The sequence below is a fragment of the Coregonus lavaretus genome (assembly GCF_964263955.1).
Source record: "Coregonus lavaretus genome assembly, chromosome: 39".
Classification (NCBI taxonomy): domain Eukaryota; kingdom Metazoa; phylum Chordata; class Actinopteri; order Salmoniformes; family Salmonidae; genus Coregonus; species Coregonus lavaretus.
The window spans coordinates 4,967,157-4,988,408 of NC_140026.1; the positions used below are offsets into that span (position 1 = coordinate 4,967,157).

At 40.6% G+C, this 21,252-nt stretch overlaps 1 protein-coding gene across 1 annotated transcript; it reads left to right on the forward strand.

The window, feature by feature from the left end:
- Positions 1-15,683: 15,683 nt before the first annotated feature.
- Positions 15,684-20,993, forward strand: LOC311112606 (uncharacterized protein). Its single transcript, XM_084155754.1, has 7 exons — positions 15,684-15,885; positions 17,129-17,313; positions 17,760-17,951; positions 18,134-18,232; positions 18,597-18,738; positions 18,955-19,143; positions 19,541-20,993. Exons 2-7 carry the CDS (start codon positions 17,131-17,133, stop codon positions 19,582-19,584), a joined length of 849 nt encoding a protein of 282 aa, XP_084011880.1. The 5' UTR covers positions 15,684-15,885; positions 17,129-17,130; the 3' UTR covers positions 19,585-20,993.
- Positions 20,994-21,252: the final 259 nt, after the last annotated feature.

Consider the following 21,252-nt stretch of genomic DNA (forward strand, 5'->3'; position numbering starts at 1 on the left):
AGGAGGCTTCTGATATTAACGTGCAGAAAACCAAGGCTTTTACGGTTACAGAAGTCAACAAATGATAACTCCTGGGGAGTAGGACTGATACTGGGGGCTGCAGGGCCTGGGTTAGCCTCTACATCACCAGAGGAACAGAGGAGGACTAGAATAAGGATACGGCTAAAGGCTTTAAGAACTGGTCTTCTAGTGCATTGGGTACAGAGAATAAAGGGGGCAGATTTCCGGCCATTGTAGAATAGATTCAGGGCATTATGTACAGACAAGGATATGGAAGGATATGAGTACAGTGGAGGTAAACCTAAGCGTTGGGTAACAATGAAAGAGATAGCATCACTGGAGGCACCGATTGAGCCGGTCTCGGCGTGTATGGGGGGGTGGAACAAAGGAGCTATTTGAGGCAGTTTGAGAGGGACTTGGGGTTCTACAGTGAAATTGTATAATAAGAACTAACTGGAACAGCAATAGGCAAGGCATATTGACATGGGAGAGAGGCATAAAGCAATCGCAGGTGTTATTAGAGAGAGCTAAGACAACAACTGGTAATGGCGATGAAAGTTTGGGCTGAGGCTAAACAGATGAACAGGACAGGGTACCGTGTAAAGGAACAGTCCAGCAGGCATCAGCTGTGCAGCTGAGTGATCATAAGGTCCAGTGAACAGCAATATGAGAGTTCGGAGGTAGTTCGGTGGCTGCTATAGCACTGGCGAGCAAGAGGCCACGGCTGGCGTATGCTAGCGGGCCGGGGCTAGCAGATGGATCTTCGTGGTCGACGCAATGGGAAGCCTGTTGAAACCACAGACGATTACGTCGGCAGACCAGTCGTGATGGATCGGCTGGGCTCCGTGTCGACTCTAGGAGGTCCCGTCCGGTTGACAGAGAGGTAGATAGCCGGGAGATGTGTCTGACTCGTGGCTAGCTCAAGGCTGATTAGCCAACGACAACATCCATTTGGTTGCAAACCAGTTGCCGTGATACGTTTTTTGTTGTTGTGCACTCTCCTCAAACAATAGCATGGTATTTTTTCACTGTAATAGCTACTGTAAATTGGACAGTGCAGTTAGATTAACAAGAATTTAAGCTTTCTGCCCATATAAGACATGTCTATGTCCTGGAAAGTTTGCTGTTACTTACAACAGTCATGCTAATCACATTAGCACACGTTAGCTCAACCGTCCCGTATGCGGGACACCGATCCCGTATAGGTTAAGAAGTGAGTATACAGCAATGCCCACTGAAAAATTAATGGTTATACAGCGTTTACCTGTGCATACTCTCCACTACACCACTGGTGCACAGGCATACTTAAGAACCCACGCGTAGATCTCAGGAATACAGTTAATTACGTGTAGAAGTCAGACAGGCAGACAGGCAGGCAGACAGACAGACAGACATACAGACAGGCACACAGGCAGACAGGCAGATGGACAGACAGACAAAGGAATGAAGTGGTGGTACATGAATGATTAGAATGACACGAACAAACACAAACTGCCACCTCGTCAACAAGCTCACTGTCAACAGAATCTAGGGTGTGATTATCATGGTCATTGATACGTCAGAGGCTAAACATTGTATCGCTTTTACGAGAAACCATCAGACACCTGTCTGATGAAAAATGAAACTGACACTTAGAGGAAGAGACGAGTGGATGGAATGACAAATATGCCTTTGTAATAGTTATCATAGTTCAGTAAGAGGAACTTACTCTGGAGTGATAGATAGTAAATAGGTGAGATGGAGTACTGTTCAGGTGAGCTGGGGACAGGTCTTGGTGAATAGGGTTGATAACTGACTGCTAAAACAGTCAAAAAAAGAGAAAGAGTAGTTTTATCCCCATTGCCAGAAAAACAGACATTTAACTTGTTCTTCATCACTTCGGTCTCTTTAAATTATCTTTATTACACTCTTAGAAAAAAAGGTGCTATCTAGAACCTTTAAGGGTTCTTCGGGTGTCCCCATAGGAAAACCGTTTGAAGAACCCTTTTTGCTTGCAGGTAGAACCCTTTTGGTTCCAGGTAGAACCCTTTTGGGTTCCATGTAGAACCCAAGGGTTTTACATGGAACCAAAAAGGGTTCTACGTGGAACCAAAAAGGGTTCTTCTATTGGGACAGCCGAAGAACCCTTTTGGAGTGTATGTTGTCTAAAGACTCCCTGTGTTTCTGTCCCTCAGAATTCCCATTAGTTAAATTATCAACTTATGGGCTCAAATACTCATCATCTCAAACACCAATTTAGGACTGTCTAGGAAAGCTACTGTAGTTAAATTTTTAATTTTTGATAACTTTTGTGCAATTTTCACAAGTATGTGGTGCACTTTCCCAACTCTAAACACATTTTCAATTGAGTACAACAAACACATTCACAAACTCACTTGTTCACTGCACCAAATCACTCTTTCAATTTGGATACATAAGTGTCTGCTTTTCAAATGCAATATTCACTTTACTTTTTATATGATTTTCTTGTTATTTGTTAACAATACAATTAACTATAACTTAATCAAACTGCTCAAAACGGATAACTACTTAAGCAAAATTATGTATTGCCTAGTTAACATATATAGTTTGATAACTGTAAAACTGTCAAATTTGATATTTTTACCTCATAAATGTATCAATTTGACATCAATTGATGCTGTAAGGTAAAACCAAATCATATATGGATGTGTCTATAAATACTACAGCATCATTCTCCATCAGCCAGTGTGCTTCAATAGGACAAAGTGGAAAGAGTCACTCTATGTGATGACATTTGTTATAGCGTAGTGTACAATGCACTGCTGAAATACCTGGGTTATACAGTATATAACAATATATTCCACTCATTATATGAATTTCATTGATACACTGTAAGCTGATGAATTTCTAGCAGAGAGACAGGCAATACAGTATCAGTTGACAAGTCACTTACAAAAGGTGATCTTGTACAATGTTGCATCGGGCAGAAATGAAATGCAACACCATGCTACGTTTTTACAGTAGCCAACTGCTTTACAATTCCTCTATTTCTGATGATTTGTCCTGCGTATGTACTGTATAAGGATAATGAAACTGCAAGACTGACATTTCTGAACATGCTCATAACTAACCTGCCATTGGATAAAAATTATTTAAAAAAATCTTATAGTCAAATACTGTATGGAAAATGATATTTACCATCTACTATTCATTCTATTCAGAACTTCAAAACGAACTGTTTTTAAATGTGTATCTTGTATTTTTTTGCTATTTAATTTAATGGTAGTTAAAATGACTACATGATGAGCCTATCATTATCTGATATATTGGTGACTAAACAAAATGTTATTGTGGTATTTTACAGAAAACTTTGAGTTTGCATGAATGACTCAGGGGTGAAAGATGTGTGAAACACCAGTGAATTCACAAACAAAGGTTCTGAACATAAGATAGGCAAGTGTTATCAGTTTAGAGTTTTGTACTTAAGAGTTTTGAAAATTCACCACATACTTGTGACAATAGCACCAAAAACCTTATTTTGGATAAATATTACACCCACTCCAAACAGCTAGACAGAGTTGAACCACCTCAGGCTGCCATTCTGTTTGAACAAATGGAAAGCACACTCCTCTTCCGTGACACGGATGTTGGGAAACTATATCTGTTTTCTGAAGAGAGAGGGTCAATAAGTATTAGTGTGTGTGTGTGTGTGTGTGTGTACCTAGGCCTGTGGGACTTTCGTCAGAAAATTAACATTCAAATGGAGAGAGAATGGGAGAGAGAGAGAGAGAGAGAAAGAGAGAGAGAGCGAGAGAGAGAGAGAGAGAGAGTGTAATGTTTACTGTTAATATTTATTGTTTATTTCACTTTTGTTTACTATCTACTTCACTTGCTTTGGCAATGTGAACATAAGTTTCCCATGGCAATAAAGCCCTTAAATTAAAATTGAAATTGAAATTGAGAGAGAGAGAGAGGGGACTAGATCATCTTTAATTATTGTGGTGAAACTTGATTATGTGTTAATGCCCCTGGTATGTTGTTGAACAGGTGGGACTGCATTTTGGAGGGGCATCAGAATCTGCTGAAAATCTAAACACCCAACCCTTCTGTCTCAACCACTATCCACCTTAGCCTGGTAGCCAGATCTGTTTGTGTTTAGACCAACTCTTATGACTTTCGCTGTCGTGATCCATGACTTGCTTAAGTAGCAGGCTATATCCAACTTATGGAATACACCTACTTTATATCCAACTTATGGAATACACCTACTTTATATCCAACTTATGGAATACACCTACTTTATATCCAACTTATGGAATAAACCTACTTTATATCTAACTTATGGAATACACCTACTTTATATCCAACTTATGCCATACACTAGTTTATTTGATAGTTTTTTACAATACTCTTTTAATAGTTTTGGGTCCACCTAAGCTGGAAGGCCAATAATTAGTTAGAATCACATTTATTGGAATCACATTTGTTAGAATCACATTTATTAGAATCACATTTATTAGAATCACATTTATTAGAAGTACATTTATTAGAATGACATACAGTTTGTTGTTTTAACTTAACTTGGCTTTTATATCAGCTCTAGGGACAAATGAAGGTAATTGAAGGCTGCACCTTAACATGGCATCGTGTGTGTGTGTGTGTGTGTGTTTGTGTGTGTGTGTGTGTGTGTGTGTGTGTGTGTGTGTGTGTGTGTGTGTGTGTGTGTGTGTGTGTGTGTGTGTGTGTGTGTGTGTGTGTGTGTGTGTGTGTGTGTGTGTGTGTGTGTGTCGGTTTTTTAGGGAGTGGTGTTCAGATGGACGAATGAGTGTACAGGTCCTTGTTGTACCGAATCAATGTTGGCACATTGTTACCCGAAACTATTCAGACCTGTACAGAAACTACATGAACACACAAAGAAATGGCACAGCTCTTTCCTGCCTGTCAACATACCTATGGTCATATGCAGGCGTGTGTGTGTGAGTGAGCATGCATATGTGTGTGTTCCAGTGTCAAACCTCACTAAAGCCATAGTCACCCTGCTTTGTGCAGTCCATTTGAGTATGACCCCTAATTTGTTTCTTTAACCTTTCTTTTAACAGGGAGTCGCCCCAAGGTGGTAAGGTTAGGCAACAACACATCAGCCACGATGACCCTCAACACGGGGGCCCCTTAGGGATGCGTGCTTAGTCTCCTCCTGTACTCCCTGTTCACCCACAGCTGAGTGGCCAAGCAGGAGTCCAACATCATCATTAAGTTTGCCGACGACACAACAGTGGTAGGCCTGATCAACGACAACAATGAGACAGCCGATAGGGAGGAGGTCAGAGCCCTGGCAGTGTGATGCCAGGACAACAACCTCTCCCTCAACGTGATCAGGACAAAGGAGCTGTTCGTGGACTACAGGAAAAGGAGGGCCGAGCACGCCCCTATTCACATCGACAGGGCTGTAGTGGAGCAGGTCGAGAGCTTCAAGTTGCTTGGTGTCCACATCACCAACAAACTATCATGTTCCAAACACACCAAGGCAGTCGTGAAGAGTGCACGACAACGCCTATTCCCCCTCAAGAGTCTGACAAGATTTGGCATGGGTCCTCAGATCCTCAAAAAGTTATTCAGCTGCACCATCGAGAGTCTCCTAACTGGTTGCATCACCGCCTGGTATGGCAACTGCTCGGCATCCGACCGCAAGGCGGTACAGAGGGTAGTGCGTACGGCCCAGTACATCACTGGGGCCAAGCTTCCTGCCATCCAGGACCTCTATACTAGGCGGTGTCAGAGGAAGGCACTAAAAATTGCCAAAGACTCCAGCCACCCTAGTTATAGACTGTCCTCTCTGCTACCGCATGGCAAGCGGTGACGGAGCACTAAGTCTAGGTCCAAAAAGCTCCTAAACAGCTTCTAACCCCAAGCTATAAGACTGCTGAACAATTAATCAAATGTCTACCCGGACTATTTGCATTGACCTCCCTTTATTTATGCTGCTGCTACTCTCTGTTTATTATATATATATATATATATATATATATATATATATATATATATATATATATATATATATATATATATATAGTCACTTTAACCTTACCTACATGTACATATTACCTCAATTACAGTGAGGGAAACAAGTATTTGATCCCTTGCTGATTTTGTACGTTTGCCCACTGACAAAGAAATGATCAGTCTACAATTTTAATGGTAGGTTTATTTGAACAGTGAGAGACAGAATAACAACAAAAAAATCCAGAAAAACGCATGTCAAAAATGTTATGAATTGATTTGCATTTTAATGAGGGAAGTAAGTATTTGACCCCCTCTCAATCAGAAAGATTTCTGGCTCCCAGGTGTCTTTTATACAGGTAACGAGCTGAGATTATGAGCACACTCTTACACACCTGTCCACAGAAGCAATCAATCAATCAGTTTCCAAACTCTCCACCATGGCCAAGACCAAAGAGCTCTCCAAGGATGTCAGGGACAAGATTGTAGACCTACACAAGGCTGGAATGGGCTACAAGACCATCGCCAAGCAGCTTAGTGAGAAGGTGACAACAGTTGGTGCGATTATTCGCAAATGGAAGAAACACAAAAGAACTGTCAATCTCCCTCGGCCTGGGGCTCCATGCAAGATCTCACCTCGTGGAGTTGCAATGATCATGAGAACGGTGAGGAATCAGCCCAGAACTACACGGGAGGATCTTGTCAATGATCTTAAGGCAGTCACCAAGAAAACAATTGGTAACACACTACGCCGTGAAGGACTGAAATCCTGCAGCGCCCACAAGGTCCCCCTGCTCAAGAAAGCACATATACAGGGCCGTCTGAAGTTTGCCAATGAACATCTGAATGATTCAGAGGAGAACTGGGTGAAAGTGTTGTGGTCAGATGAGACCAAAATCAAGCTCTTTGTCATCAACTCAACTCGCCGTGTTTGGAGGAGGAGGAATGCTGCCTATGACCCCAAGAACACCATCCACACCGTCAAACATGGAGGTGGAAACATTATGCTTTGGGGGTGTTTTTCTGCTAAGGGGTCAGGACAACTTCACCGCATCAAAGGGACGATGGACGGGGCAATGTACCGTCAAATCTTGGGTGAGAACCTCCTTCCCTCAGCCAGGGCATTGAAAATGGGTCGTGGATGGGTATTCCAGCATGACAATGACCCAAAACACACGGCCAAGGCAACAAAGGAGTGGCTCAAGAAGAAGCACATTAAGGTCCTGGAGTGGCCTAGCCAGTCTCCAGACCTTAATCCCATAGAAAATCTGTGGAGGGAGCTGAAGGTTCGAGTTGCCAAACGTCAGCCTCAAAACCTTAATGACTTGGAGAAGATCTGCAAAGAGGAGTGGAACAAAATCCCTCCTGAGATGTGTGCAAACCTGGTGGCCAAATACAAGAAACGTCTGACCTCTGTGATTGCCAACAAGGGTTTTGTCACCAAGTACTAAGTAATGTTTTGCAGAGGGGTCAAATACTTATTTCCCTCATTAAAATGCAAATCAATTTATAACATTTTTGACATGCGTTTTTCTGGATTTTTTTGTTGTTATTCTGTCTCTCACTGTTCAAATAAACCTACCATTAAAATTATAGACTGATCATGTCTTTGTCAGTGGGCAAACGTACAAAATCAGCAAGGGATCAAATAGTTATTTCCCTCACTGTACCTTGACTAACCTGTACCCCCGCACATTGACTCGGTACCGGTACCCCCTGTATATAGCCCCGTTATTGTTATTTTATTGTGTTACTTTTTTTAAACTTTAGTTTATTTAGTAAATATTTTCTTAACTCTTATTTTTCTTAAAACTGCATTGTTGGTTAAAGGCTTGTAAGTAAGCATTTAACGGTAAGGTCTACACCTGTTGAATTCAGCGCATGTGACAAATAACATTTGATTTGATTTGAGACCAAGGTCTTTTCATATAGATGTATTTGATACACACATCAAATAGAAATACGAAATGCAATTACTGTGGTAGCCATGTTACTTGACACGCTGTGCTTGCCTGCAACCAACAACAAGGAAGGATGTTACTTGACTACCCTCACATCCTACGCATTTGTTTTCAATAACAATACTGTGCTATTCATCATTGTTGTTATTATTAGCATGTTTTTGACACTTATTGTCATTCAGGTTATTCAATTCATATTGAATGATTGATGCATCCAACCTTGTCTGATATTGAAATAGTTGTTTGATGATAGTGTTTTCAAGTCACAGTAGCCATCATACACAGCTGCATACAGTCCTGTATGTAAGACAACTGTATATGTAACATACATGTAGATCCAACCAATGGCTTTACTAGGGCTGCGTCTGAAATGACATTCCATTCCCTATTTAGTGCACTACTTTGATAGGGCTCTGGTCAAATGTCTATAGGTGATCCGTGATAGTTTCTCAATGTGATGATCATGAGGGCTTTCCCCTTAGATACAAACACCTAAATGGTTGTTGACACAATATGCTGATTTGCTGACAGTGTCTCATCTTATTGTAAAATGTCACTTGACACCTCTTTAGTCGAAAGCTTTCCCCCTACAAGGATGGAAACAATCTCTAGAGGACTTGTTTTATGAGACAGAGACAAAAGCAGAGGCAGCAGTGTTTTAGCCATGTCTCGTCAAAGTTTAGGTCTTCAGTATCAATAGAAAGCTGGTAGGGAAAGGTATCATTGGGTGTGGTCTATGTCAGGTAACAACAGCAGTGAGTTTGTGGTTAGTTGTCTTCCTATGATGTAGTAAAGTAGTGACAGAGTACCTGAACCAGCCAGACAAGATCCAGAGACTGGCAGATAAAAGCAGGTGTGGCATCTTTAACCGTCAGCACTCTAATACCTGTGGCATAAAACCAAGGAGTGTGTGTGGGTGTGTGTGTTTCTGTGCGCGTGCATGTGTGTGTCTGTGTGTGAGTCATAGAAATCTGTCAGCGTTCCACGTTGTCCAAGTTTATTGCAGCCCAGAATGATTTATTCCTTCACCTCTTCCATCGCCAATCTGTATGTAATTGTATAAGTGAGAAGAGGAGGAGAGGAGGGGGGAGGGGAGGGTGGGAAGAGAGGAGAGGAGGAAGAGAGGAGAGGGGTGTGTGTGTCCCACCATACTGACTGTACAAACCCAACCCTCTCAGGAATGTATTTGAACTAAGCCTGGGGTTCTTATTGTATGGACTGTTATTATGCAGTAGTTCACTTCCTATTTGACCTCTGACCTAACCTTACTTCCCCTCCCCATTCATATCTGCTTACCTCATAGCCATTACCTCACAGCTCTCACATACCGTCACACTTTGTCAGTCATACTATCTCACACCGTCATACCATCACGTCTAATAATACACTACTTAGTATGAGCATGCCATGGTATGTACCTGGAAGTGGTCATGCGTGTGTGTTGGTGTTTGTTTGTGTGTATGTTCATGGTATGTGGTGAGTTTGTTTCCAGTATGGTATGTGTGTGCACGCATCAGTATGTTTGTTAGCCTTTACACCTAACACGACTAACAAAATAGCAGATTACAGTTTTTTACAATCACTTTGGCACTAATTTCAGAACCTTGATGTCATTTTTCAAAACTCTAGACACAAAACTCACAACCAATGATCAAAATGCAAATTTTTCAAAACTCTAACACTTTTTTAAATTGCTTGGATACAATACACATAAAACTAAGATCATTTGTTCATTTAACAAAAATCACCTGTTCAATATGACACAACTTAACATCAAAGTACTACTATTTCAAAAGGCAATTCACACATTACATTTCAGATGAGTGTCTATTCATTCCATTACAATTATCCAACTATCAATTGATATAACTGCTCAAAATGGTTAGTAACTGTTGCATTACTCTTAATGCATAGTTGTATGGAAACAGACAAACAATATTCCATGTTTAGATCATTAAAGTTTCAAGATAACGAGATTCATTGTCACCAATTAGCGTGGAGCATGAACCAATTAGACTACATTATCTATGGATGTAATATTTCATCATCATTCTTTATCAGACACCGTTTCTATGGTCCCATGTATCACTTTTTCAGACTATTTACAGTATTGACAGTACTGCACTGTATGGATGCAGGCCCTTGTAATTGCTTGTCCAATTCTGCCAACTCGTTACTGATGATTGAGTTCACATTGTGGAACGCGTATATAAAGAATTGATTGGGATCCACTTGCAACAACATAGTGATACGTACTGTAACATGGAGCCGGCAGGTGATCCAGGTCACAATAGAGGTCAAGCAGTGGTGGGAGGAAGACGAGGAAGACGAGGAAGACGTGTTGGTCAAAGGAATGGCAGGGGACAAGCACTCCTTCTGAGAGGTGGTCGTGGGCCTCGTTTGAGAGGTGTGGGGGAACGTGGTAGAGGACAAGGCCACGGACCAAGACAGCGGCAGCAACAGCAAAGAGTGTCCAATGAAATCCGAGCAATAGTTGTAGACCATGTCATAAACCATGGCATGACAATGCCTGAGGCGGCTACAATGATACAACCAAACCTCAGAAGGTCAACCGTGGCCTCAATAATCAGAACTTTCCGCAATGAGAACCGGTAAGTCGTCAGCATGCACTAAACATTATGCTACTCTCAATTGTCAAATGACTGCATACCAATGTGTATCACAGAGTAGGTGATGTGACCAAGTGTCTTCTTACTGTAATGTTCCCTGTAGAATTGAGACTAGGCCAAATAGGGGAGGCAGAGGCAAAATTCTGACTGACCAACAAGAGCAGGCTGTGGTCGATTTGATTCGGGCCAGAAATGATATTCGCCTTACAGAAATTCGCCAGCATATCTTGGACAATGAAGACATGTTTAACAATGTGGAATCCATAAGTTTGCCGACTATTGCACGCATGCTGAAAAGGCACCAGGTGTCTTTAAAACAACTATACCGTGTGCCTTTTGAAAGAAATGCAGACAGAGTGAAGCAAATGAGGACTGAGTATGTTCAGGTATGTTCAGTTTCAAGATGGCTGTTGTAATAAAATTCCCTAATAATTCTACATTGTACAGTAATCAGTAAATCTCTTTCCAAAATGTATTTTTAGAGGGTGATGGAGCTGGATGCTGATGACAACTATCACACATTCATATATTTGGATGAGGCAGGCTTTAACCTGGCCAAGACAAGGAGGAGAGGTCGGAATTTCATTGGCCAGCGGGCAACCATCCAAGTACCTGGACAACGTGGGGCCAACATTTCCATGTGTGCGGCTAAATCAGAAGATGGTGAGGTGGAACGCAGACCTCGTATTGGATCATATAATGCAGCTCTCCTTGTAACCTTCCTTGATGAGCTCGATCAGGTCTGTAGAGCTGATGGCATGACCTATGTCATTGTGTGGGATAATGTCAGGTTCCACCAGGGACGGCCTGTTCAATAGGGCGATATGGGCGACGCACTGCCAAACGGGAAAAGGAAGGGATTTTTTTTCTAATCAATTATATCACGGCAACAGTAGTTATCAGTGTTGTAATCTATACGTCTGATCTGCCACAGTGCCACACTGCCACTAAATGTCGAATCAGGCTAAAGTCGTGCTTCAAATGGCTCCACCCCCTTTTGGGGCGATTTCAGTCAGATTGAAAATCGCCCAGAACTTCTGTCATAGACTCCCATGTAAAATCTATTTTTTTCAAATTTCAGAGCCTTCAATACAATCTCAATGGGTGTCTGTGGGCTTGCACTTACGCGCTTTCGTCACATGAACGTAACTAAGAAAAGAGAGGGTAGCAGCGTCAATCAATTCACTACTACTATCAACATGGCTAGGCTTCAGTGCAACTCGGTTGTGTCTTTGAAAGAATTTCCTTTTTGTCGGCGAACAAATGAAGATAAATTGGCAACGAAACAATTAGGACCTCCCAGACCAAATTTAATAATTCAACAGGTTTCTACTAAAGGCGGAAAGTCCTACACCCGAGGATTTTCCAAAAATTGGTACGAACGAAAAAAGACATTGCCACTCACTCAACTGGATGACGAGGGATACAGGCTAGCTGTCCGCCGCCACAACGATGAGGTTAGTGTTGATAATCACAAGTTTACTGGATGTGGATATGGTGTAATAAAGGCAGTTTATTCAGAGGTAAATATATCTGGAATCGCGTTCACGGACCCGTTCGTCAAACTCTTAAAAATGAACTTGGGCTGGGAATTGCCAGGAACCTCACGATAAGATATATGCATCAGCATTGCGAGTCTCATGATTCTATACGTATTGCGATTCGATACTGTGATTTTATTGCGCACCATATGTCTGTTGCAGAGGGATCAGAAAGCCATGAGAACGAGTTTTGATCAGTCATGGAAATAAAAGTGCTGAAAACAAATTGGCTCCCAATGTGAAAAGATTGAGAACAAGCTATGAAGGAACAATAATGGTGTTTTGGTGCAGGTACAGCCAACTAGCGCTAAAATATTGCGATATTGTCAATACAGTATATCGTAAAGTATCACTATGTAACTCGATTTCTTTCACCCCAATCCCTCAAATTAACGGTAAATAACTGAATTGTTTGCCCCACATTTAGCTAAGATGATTAGCTAGCCAGCTAAAATGTTTTAGTTAGTTAGCAGTCGCATCTACAATAGTTTACTGTCAATAACATGTCTCCAAAAATGACGTGGTGTCTCCAATTGTGTTGACATTTTACAATTGCAATGCGCATCCATGAGTATCCACTTTCTGTAGCTCAGCTGGTAGAGCATGGTGCTTGTAACGCCAAGGTAGTGGGTTCGATCCCCGGGACCACCCATACACAAAAATGTATGCACGCATGACTGTAAGTCGCTTTGGATAAAAGCGTCTGCTAAATGGCATATTATTATTATTATTATTATTATTATTATTATTATTATTATTATTATCTGAAGAGAGCCCCGAAACATTGTGTGCAGACATTTTATGCAATAAATGAAGTAGGTTCAATCTAGTAGTTCTGATCTTCTGATTGGTCCTGATGAGTTGGGCGAGGTCCCCTGCAGGCTACTGTCACTGTTGCATTGGCTCTGAGTCGGGTTCTCTGTCTTCAAATGTTCAGCCTAAGAGAGGGGATTTTTGTGTGTGTGTGTGTGTGTGTGTGTTTAACAGTGATGATGTGTGTGTGTGTGTTTAACAGTGATGATGTGTGTGTGTGTGTGTGTTTGTGTGTGTGTGTGTCCTCAGAGCAAGAACTCGTGAGTTGGAAGAACTGAGAGGCCTATGGCGTGGGTGTTGTCCTTGGCCACCTGCTGACAAGGCTGACAAGATAGGACCCTTTTGTCCATTGTTATTGGATAGGAACAGAACTTATAACCAGCTCCTGACCTAAATAGATCTTAGCACAACATTTTACTCAACATATCATATTCCATATTCACTATAACAAATATATTTACTACGACATTAGCAAGAACCGCCACATCCTCAGCCGGCTAATCCAGTGTGTGAAGTTTTGCGGAGTGTTTGAGTTAGCTTTGCGAGGCAAAGATGAAACTGAGGGCTCCACCAACCCTGGTAAGCCAACACTTTTGAGATCAGTCAATAAATGCTTCTGGTATTGACTTATATGCTGCCCCTGTCTTCATGTTGTTGCTGGACATATCTTTTTTTAAATGTGTGTAGGTCACCTAAATCATCAGAAAAATTGCCCCTCCTGAGAATTTTTTCAGGAGCCGCCACTGGGTTCCACCATGCTCATATGGTGCAAGCATGGTTTCAGGCCCATGCACAATTTACCACCCTGTATTTACCCCCATACTCTCCTTTCCTTAACCCGATTGAGGAATTTTTTATGATAGGCGCCCTCATGAACAAGTCACTCTTCTCCAGGCCATGGATGACGCATGCAATGACATCACGGCAGACCAGTGTCAGGCCTGGATTCACCATGCCCGAAGGTTTTTTCCAAGATGTTTGGCTAATGAAAACATCCATTGTGATGTAGATGAGAACCTGTGGCCAAATCCACAAGACAGAGTTGATGAAAATGTAGTAGTACAGTAATCACTCCTATGTTTTGCTTTTTACAGTACAAGCAAGCAAGTTGAGGAACACTGCATTTGATGTTTTACAGTACTGTATTGTTTTTCATCAATATATTTCAGATTTTGTTCAATAATTCCACTGTGTCTGTAGTATTCTCTCTACTACTGCAGTACTTTTACAGGGATGTATTTACATGTAGTACCATAATGAAACATGTATCACCTATTTTGTACTACAATATTTAATGATTGTACGAACAATGACACAGTGAAACTATCGGTTGCTTGTGTGTGGGTGATCTAAATTAACGTTGCATTGGTATTTCACAATAAATTTGTTTTTTTGAACCAATGATTGTGCAAGTGCAAGATTTCTTTAAAGATATGAATGCACAATGCACATTGTTTTGAACATTGGACAGCCTGTGTTACAAGTGATGACCATTTTGAGTTTTGTGTCTAGAGTTTTGAAAAATGACGTCAAGGTTCTGAAATTAGTGCCAAAGTGATTGTAAAAGTCATAATTTGTCTGTGTGAACATTTGTTAGTTTGTAAGCATATGCGTATGCTGCTCTGCATGTACTCATTGTCTGTTTTGTCATTTTAATGTTTTTAATAAACTGCCCAGGGACTGCAGTTGAAAATTATCCGCCTGGCTAAAAGAGGCACTTTTACAGAAATGACTATTAATGTGCACTGTCCATTTAAAAAATATATGTAACCTAGTAGAGTAAGTACTGTGTTGCGTGTGTGTGTTTGTGTGTGTGTGTGTGCGTGTGTGTGTGTTACTGACAATCAGTCCCATTGCTGTTATCGGCTCTGTTGTCTTTAACAGTGACATTTTGTTGTTAATGGCCATCTCCTGATAACTTCACCTTCTCTCCATTACAACAACCAGTCACTTTCACTCCCATCTGATTCTCAAGTGAGTGAATGAACACTCCCATTCCCTTTCAACATTAGGGTGGGACAATATAATCCATGACAGTGTGGAAAACCTATACAAAATACATTTTACAAATATCTACTATTTCATAATATAGAAATTACTATGTTCATAATATTGCACTTTCTTTATCTGGCTTGTTAATGAAAATAGGACATCCATATCTTAAACTTCTGTCATCTCCAGAAACTTTTTTCTATTTTTACTAAAGCTAGTATGTCATTTTTTTCATTCACCAAAACTGGTGTCTAACCCATTAGCCACTAGCCACAATCAAGATTTAATTCAAAAGATTGCCTGCCCTCCACTGTGAAGCTCAACTCAGCTAGATCAAACAAACAGAGCAAGAATAATGTGTAATTTGAGTTGGACAGGTGTGATTGGCAGCGTGTTATTGGCCTGGAATTAATCATAGAATAAGTAAAAAGAAAATGATTAAATGTCGTTTCGTTTGGATGTGGATTATATTTCGGCCTAAATTGTATATATTGGTAGCTAAAATAATTACGTTATTCTTATTTCCCTTTCTTTGCGAATAGCCTTGCCTATAGTCGCCAAGCATATTTAATACACAAATAAGTGAAATGACGACATTTTAACCAGCAAGATGGGTGTTTGGGAAAAGGTCGCAGTAACTGGACACAATCTATTGTCGGAGGTCAAGAGTAGGCTTAACAACATAATTGTTTCCATTGAACGTCGTCGCCAGTTCACCCCTCCCCCGGGAAGCCTATGATGTCACACGTACCTGCATGCTATTGTGAACGTCGCCCCCCCCTAAAGGAGGAGAGAGGAAGGTTTCTCCAACTTTTGTTGTCCCTCCTCCCCTCGCGAGTGCTGTTTTAAATAGCGAGAGGCAGGTGTGACATCGACACAAAGTCAAAACTCCTTCTCTAGCGCACCTTACAGTAACCGTGAAGACAACTTGTTCAAGGAGAACCACGACGCTTTTCGATTCAATAAACCTTCCAAGTCAACAAATTACAGGTAAGGTTTCCATCTCTTTTATCTGATGATGTGGATATATACAAAATAGCGATTTATTAGTTTTTATGTTTTTTTCACGTTTCACTTCATGACGGCATTTTCAACACTGACATAATGGCAGTCTATTATTTGCAGCTGTTCGCTTGATGAATGGGTAGCCTACACTATCAGATCATACTTTATAAACGTTTTGGAATACGGACGTTTTTGTGGTTCTTGTCTCATGATTTAATTAAATTAAGGGATCTACTAATTAACAGTGGTGGAAAAAGTACTCAATTGATATATTTGACTAAAAGTAAAGATACCTTAATGGAAAATGACTCAAGTTAAAGTTAAAGTCAACCAGTATTTGGTTTTAAATATACTTAAATATCAAAAGTAAATGTATTTACTAAAATATAGGTAGGTATCAAAAGTAAAACTAAAAATAATTTCAAATGCCTTATATTAAGCAAACCAGACGGTAAAATTGTATTGTTTTTTATTTATTTGTGGACAGCCAGGGCACACTCAGATATAATTTACAAACGAAGCATTTTTGTTTTGTGAGTCCCCCAGATCAGAGGCAGTAGGGATGACCAGGAATGTTCTCTTGATAAGTGCGTGAATTTGACAATTTTCCTGTCCTGCTAAGCATTCAAAATGTAACGAGTACTTTTGGGTGTCATGGAAAATATTTGGTGTAAAAATAACATTATTTTATTTCGGAATTTAGACTAGTGAAGAAAAAGTGAAAGTTGTGAAATATATTAATGGTAAAGTACAGATTCCCCCCAAAACGACTGCATTACTACTTTAAACTAGTTTTATTTAAGTACTTTACACCACTGCTAATTAATAATGTGAAAACAATTATGGTCTGATTTAATTCAACAATGTTACCCATTCACTATGCAATGTTTTATTGTCTTATATACCCTTATGAGTTAATGACCAATCACCACACAAATGGTAGGCCTATGTTTATTCACTGGAATGTTCATGTTTTTATTCACGCTGGTATGATAGTTTCAAATTGCCATTGATACAACTCAAAGTTTTTGAAATAAGCTTGTAGTATCATCATCAACATGTGCAAGCCCATAAATGCAAGCATAAGCATGATAGTGCAATGCATCTGACTGTTGATGATTACATTTGTAAATATTTAATTGTATTCGTCCTTAACAAATGAATTATTATTAGTAGTAGTAGCACTAGTAGTATATCCTAACCGTCTGGATCTCCGTTACTCTATCAGGAATGGACAATAGCAGCAGACTGATGTTGGCAGTCGTCATGGTAATAGCGTACATGGCGATGAGAGGCCAGACCCAGAACTCCACACAGGCCCAGAACGCCACAAGTGCAGCTAATACTACAGCTAATGTTACTACTCTTACGACCGTGGCACCTATTGTCAACACCACCGTCACACCTCTTACGGTGAGTTGCCTAGGCTACATGTCTCACTTGGTCTCACAGAGTCTCTGACTAGAAAAAGGAACCACACATTTCCTCTCACTCTCTTTTTTTCCTCTCAACTAATTATCACTACTTCCCTCTCTAAATGTATCTCTTTCTTGCCCCTCTCTCTCTCTTTCTCTCTCTCTTTCTCTATCTCTTTGTTTCCTCTCTCTCTCTTCTCTCTCTCTCTCTCTCTCTCTCTCTCTCTCTCTCTCTCTCTCTCTCTCTCTCTCTCTCTCTCTGAAATCAAACTATTTAAAGTAAATTTGAAGGATTTCAACAATAAACCTCACACGCTGCCATGGAAACAGAAAGCAGATTTAGCAAAGTGCCTGTTTGGGAGTTTCATTTGCACTCATATACTACACTATTTCAAAAGGAATGACAAACATGACAGCAACTAATGATGAACTCTTCATACACAGGGAAATATCTTAAGGGCGGAATGTGGAAAGACTCAGTTCTGTGCTGCTGTGCCAGACAACTGTGATCCGTCCGTGGCTGGTTCCTGTTTCTTCGTCTCCACCAAGCAGTCCTCGGGACAGACCTTCTCCTTCCAGCTACGAGGAGTGTCCAGCGGCTACATCGCTGTAGGCTTGTCCACAGACTCCATACAGGTATGGAAAACTGCCTTTAGAATTACTATACATTTTACAATACAAAGGAAAAGGGAGTTGGGGTTGGGATTTTGTCAATTTGGGGTATTGACATTGACATTTTATTCATGGGTTGGAAAGAAATTGCCAAAATGAATACTTATTATTTGTTTATTTGAATTCATCCTCTCTCTCCTCTACAGGGCGGTAATGACACCACCTATGTGTGTGCCAACAACAACGGCATCGTCCAGTTCTTCACCGCTCTCCTCGACAATGGAAATCTGACCAAAACCAACACAGTGAGTTGGACCAATCAGAACACAGTGTTTAAATTGTGACTTTCTGGAAAGACTTTCAGGGCGTGGTTTGATTCCAGGCAAATTCAGGAAGGTAACTGTATTCAATCAATGAGTTTGATTAGTTGGACAATATATTGAGAGCACAAGTATCAGTATTCATGAACTTGAATTCCATATTTTCTGGGTGGTCATTGAAGTTGGATTTGACCCCAGTTCTCACACTTATTCCCTGCATATACACTTGGGTGCCATTTGGGAAACTGCCTGGGAGAATAACATTATACCTGACTAATTCTACAGTGTAGGCCTACTGACATTTGTCTAATGCTCATTTTGGTTAATACTGTTGTGTTGTGTTGTGTAGCTGCCTGTGAACTCTGTGAAAGGCTCAGTCAACAATCAGACCATCCAGTGCACCTTCTCTGCTACTGTCCCCAATGCTACGGCCACCCGGAGCTCCGACACCAGCTTCTTCATCTCCATCTCCAATGGGACTTTTACTAAAGGTGAGGCACTCTTCCAAACACGCACCTGATGAAATTTCCCCTAGGTACATATCTAGGATCAGTTCCCCTCCCCCAATTATCACCTTAACCATTACTGGAGGAAATGCTAAACTGACCTCAGATCAGTATATAGGGGTCCATCTCTATCTCACACTCTCTCTCTCTCTCTCTCTCTCGCTCTCTAACTCTCTCTCTCTCCTTGTTCTCGTCCCTCAGGAATACTGGGTAGTCCCACTGCTGTCCTGGTCAGTAGTAAAGGGGTGGACCTGAGCAACTCCACCGCTACTGTGACCAACTCTTTGAACAACATCACCACTACTGGTAATGCCACCACTACTGCTAGACCCTCCACTACTGCTGCTCCCTCCAGCCACGCCTTTGTCCTGCAGCACACCCTGTCTCAAGGTAATAAGCCCATAAGAAGCACCACTAAGACTTTATAATTATAAATGATAACATGATTAAGCATTAATGCTTATTCAGAAATATTTTATTTTTCATTCATAAGCATGAAAAGCAATTTATTAATAAATCATTTATGAAGCATTTATAAATGTGTATGACCATTTATAATGTTGTAATTCATGGAAGTTATTCTAAAGTGTTACCATAGTAACTAATATCATATAATCCCATGTTAGCTAGAGTAGAAAATCAATATGAAAGGTTAAATAATGTCTCTCCTCTCTCTCTTTCTTTCTTTCCACCCCTCTCTCTCTCTCTCTCTCTCTCTCTCTCTCTCTCTGACTCTCTCTCTCTCTCTCTCTCTCTCTCTCTCTCTCTCTCTCTCTCTCCTCCATAGCTCTTCTGATCCTGCTAGGTGTACTAGGTATGATGATGCTGTAATGCAGGTCTGAAGGGGACGCACCATGCACTCAGGGATCCTGCCTCCTTACCTTTACTCACCTTGGTCAGGCTGTGTCCCCAAATTACACCCTGTTCCCTACATAATAATAATAATAATAATATGCCATTTAGCAGACGCTTTTATCCAAAGCGACTTACAGTCATGCATGCATACATTTTTGTGTATGGGTGGTCCCGGGGATCGAACCCCCTACCTTGGCGTTACAAGCGCCGTGCTCTACCAGCTGAGCTACAGAGGACCACAAGTACATAGTACTGTACTTTCACTATGTAGGGAATAGGGTGCCAGTTTGGACTCACTTTGGTACCAGAACAAAGGACCATGTCAGATCTGAAGTTATATGCTTATAAGTGCAATAATGTTTTTCTACCTACTTAATGAAACACCTTCTAGTTGGGGGTAGTAGGACATTAACCTACCGAATGGACTCAGTGATACAAGGACAAGTACTAACATATTGTGATGATTGACAATACCGTTTAAAGGAAACATTTAATTAATTTAACCTCATATTCATCATCTCTAGCACCACCCCAAACATCATATGTGAAAATGGCACGTTTCTATGGGGATATAAGTATATGGAGGATAATTTATTTCTTAAAGAGACATTTGAACTTCATATTCATTATCTCCAGCAACACTCCAAAATCAACACTTACCTTCTTCTACTTTGTTGACCACAAAACATAGAAACCATCCATTTTAATATACAGTATGCTGACGTTGGAGTGTTGCTGGTGTTGATGAAGATGAACTGTCCCTTTAAGAAATAAGAAGTTTGTGTAAAAACAGATCCTCCATATTCGTATAACCCCCATGTCATCCCCTACATGTAATTAATTTATTTGTGACAAAGGATGTTTTTTTAAATTCTGCATTTGTTGATGTCCCTTTATGAAGGAAGACTTACGTTTGTCTGTGTTTCTTGGTGGATATGTGTGAGTGAGTGTGACTGTGTGCAAATATTTGTATAGTGATGAGTGTCCGCAAACATACCCCCCACTGGGCAAAGACGTCAATTCCACGTCTATTCCACGTCGGTTCAATGTAATTTCATTAAAATGAAATGGAAACGTTGATTCAACCAGTGTTTGCCAAGTGGGCTACAGATGAAGTCGCAAGGGCTGCATTTAGACAGGCAGACGATTTCTGATATTTATTCCCTATAATTGGTCTTTTCAACAACAACATCAGATCTTTTCACATCAGATTTTTTTCATAGCTGATCAAAATACCAATTAGTGTGTGTGTGTGTGTGTGTGTGTGCGCACAACGATGAAGCCACTGGATGGTGAACTGTTCTTCCTGATTACCCTTTTAAATGATTATGGAAATATTTGCATTACACATTTTTTGAAATAAAAACTTATTTACAATGCATGTTTTCTTATCTTTCATGGGAATAATTTTATTTAATCTACTGACACTAAATAAGGACATCATTTAACATACTGTAATATACACGCAAAATCTGACATAGGCTCAACAAGGGCAGCAGGTATCCTAGTGGTTAAGAGCATTGGGCCAGTAACCAAAGGTTTGTTGGTTTGAATCTCTGAGCTGACTAGGTGAACAATCTGCCGATGTGTCCTTAATTAAGCAAGGCACTTAAACCTAGTTGCTGCTAAAAGACTATAATTTAA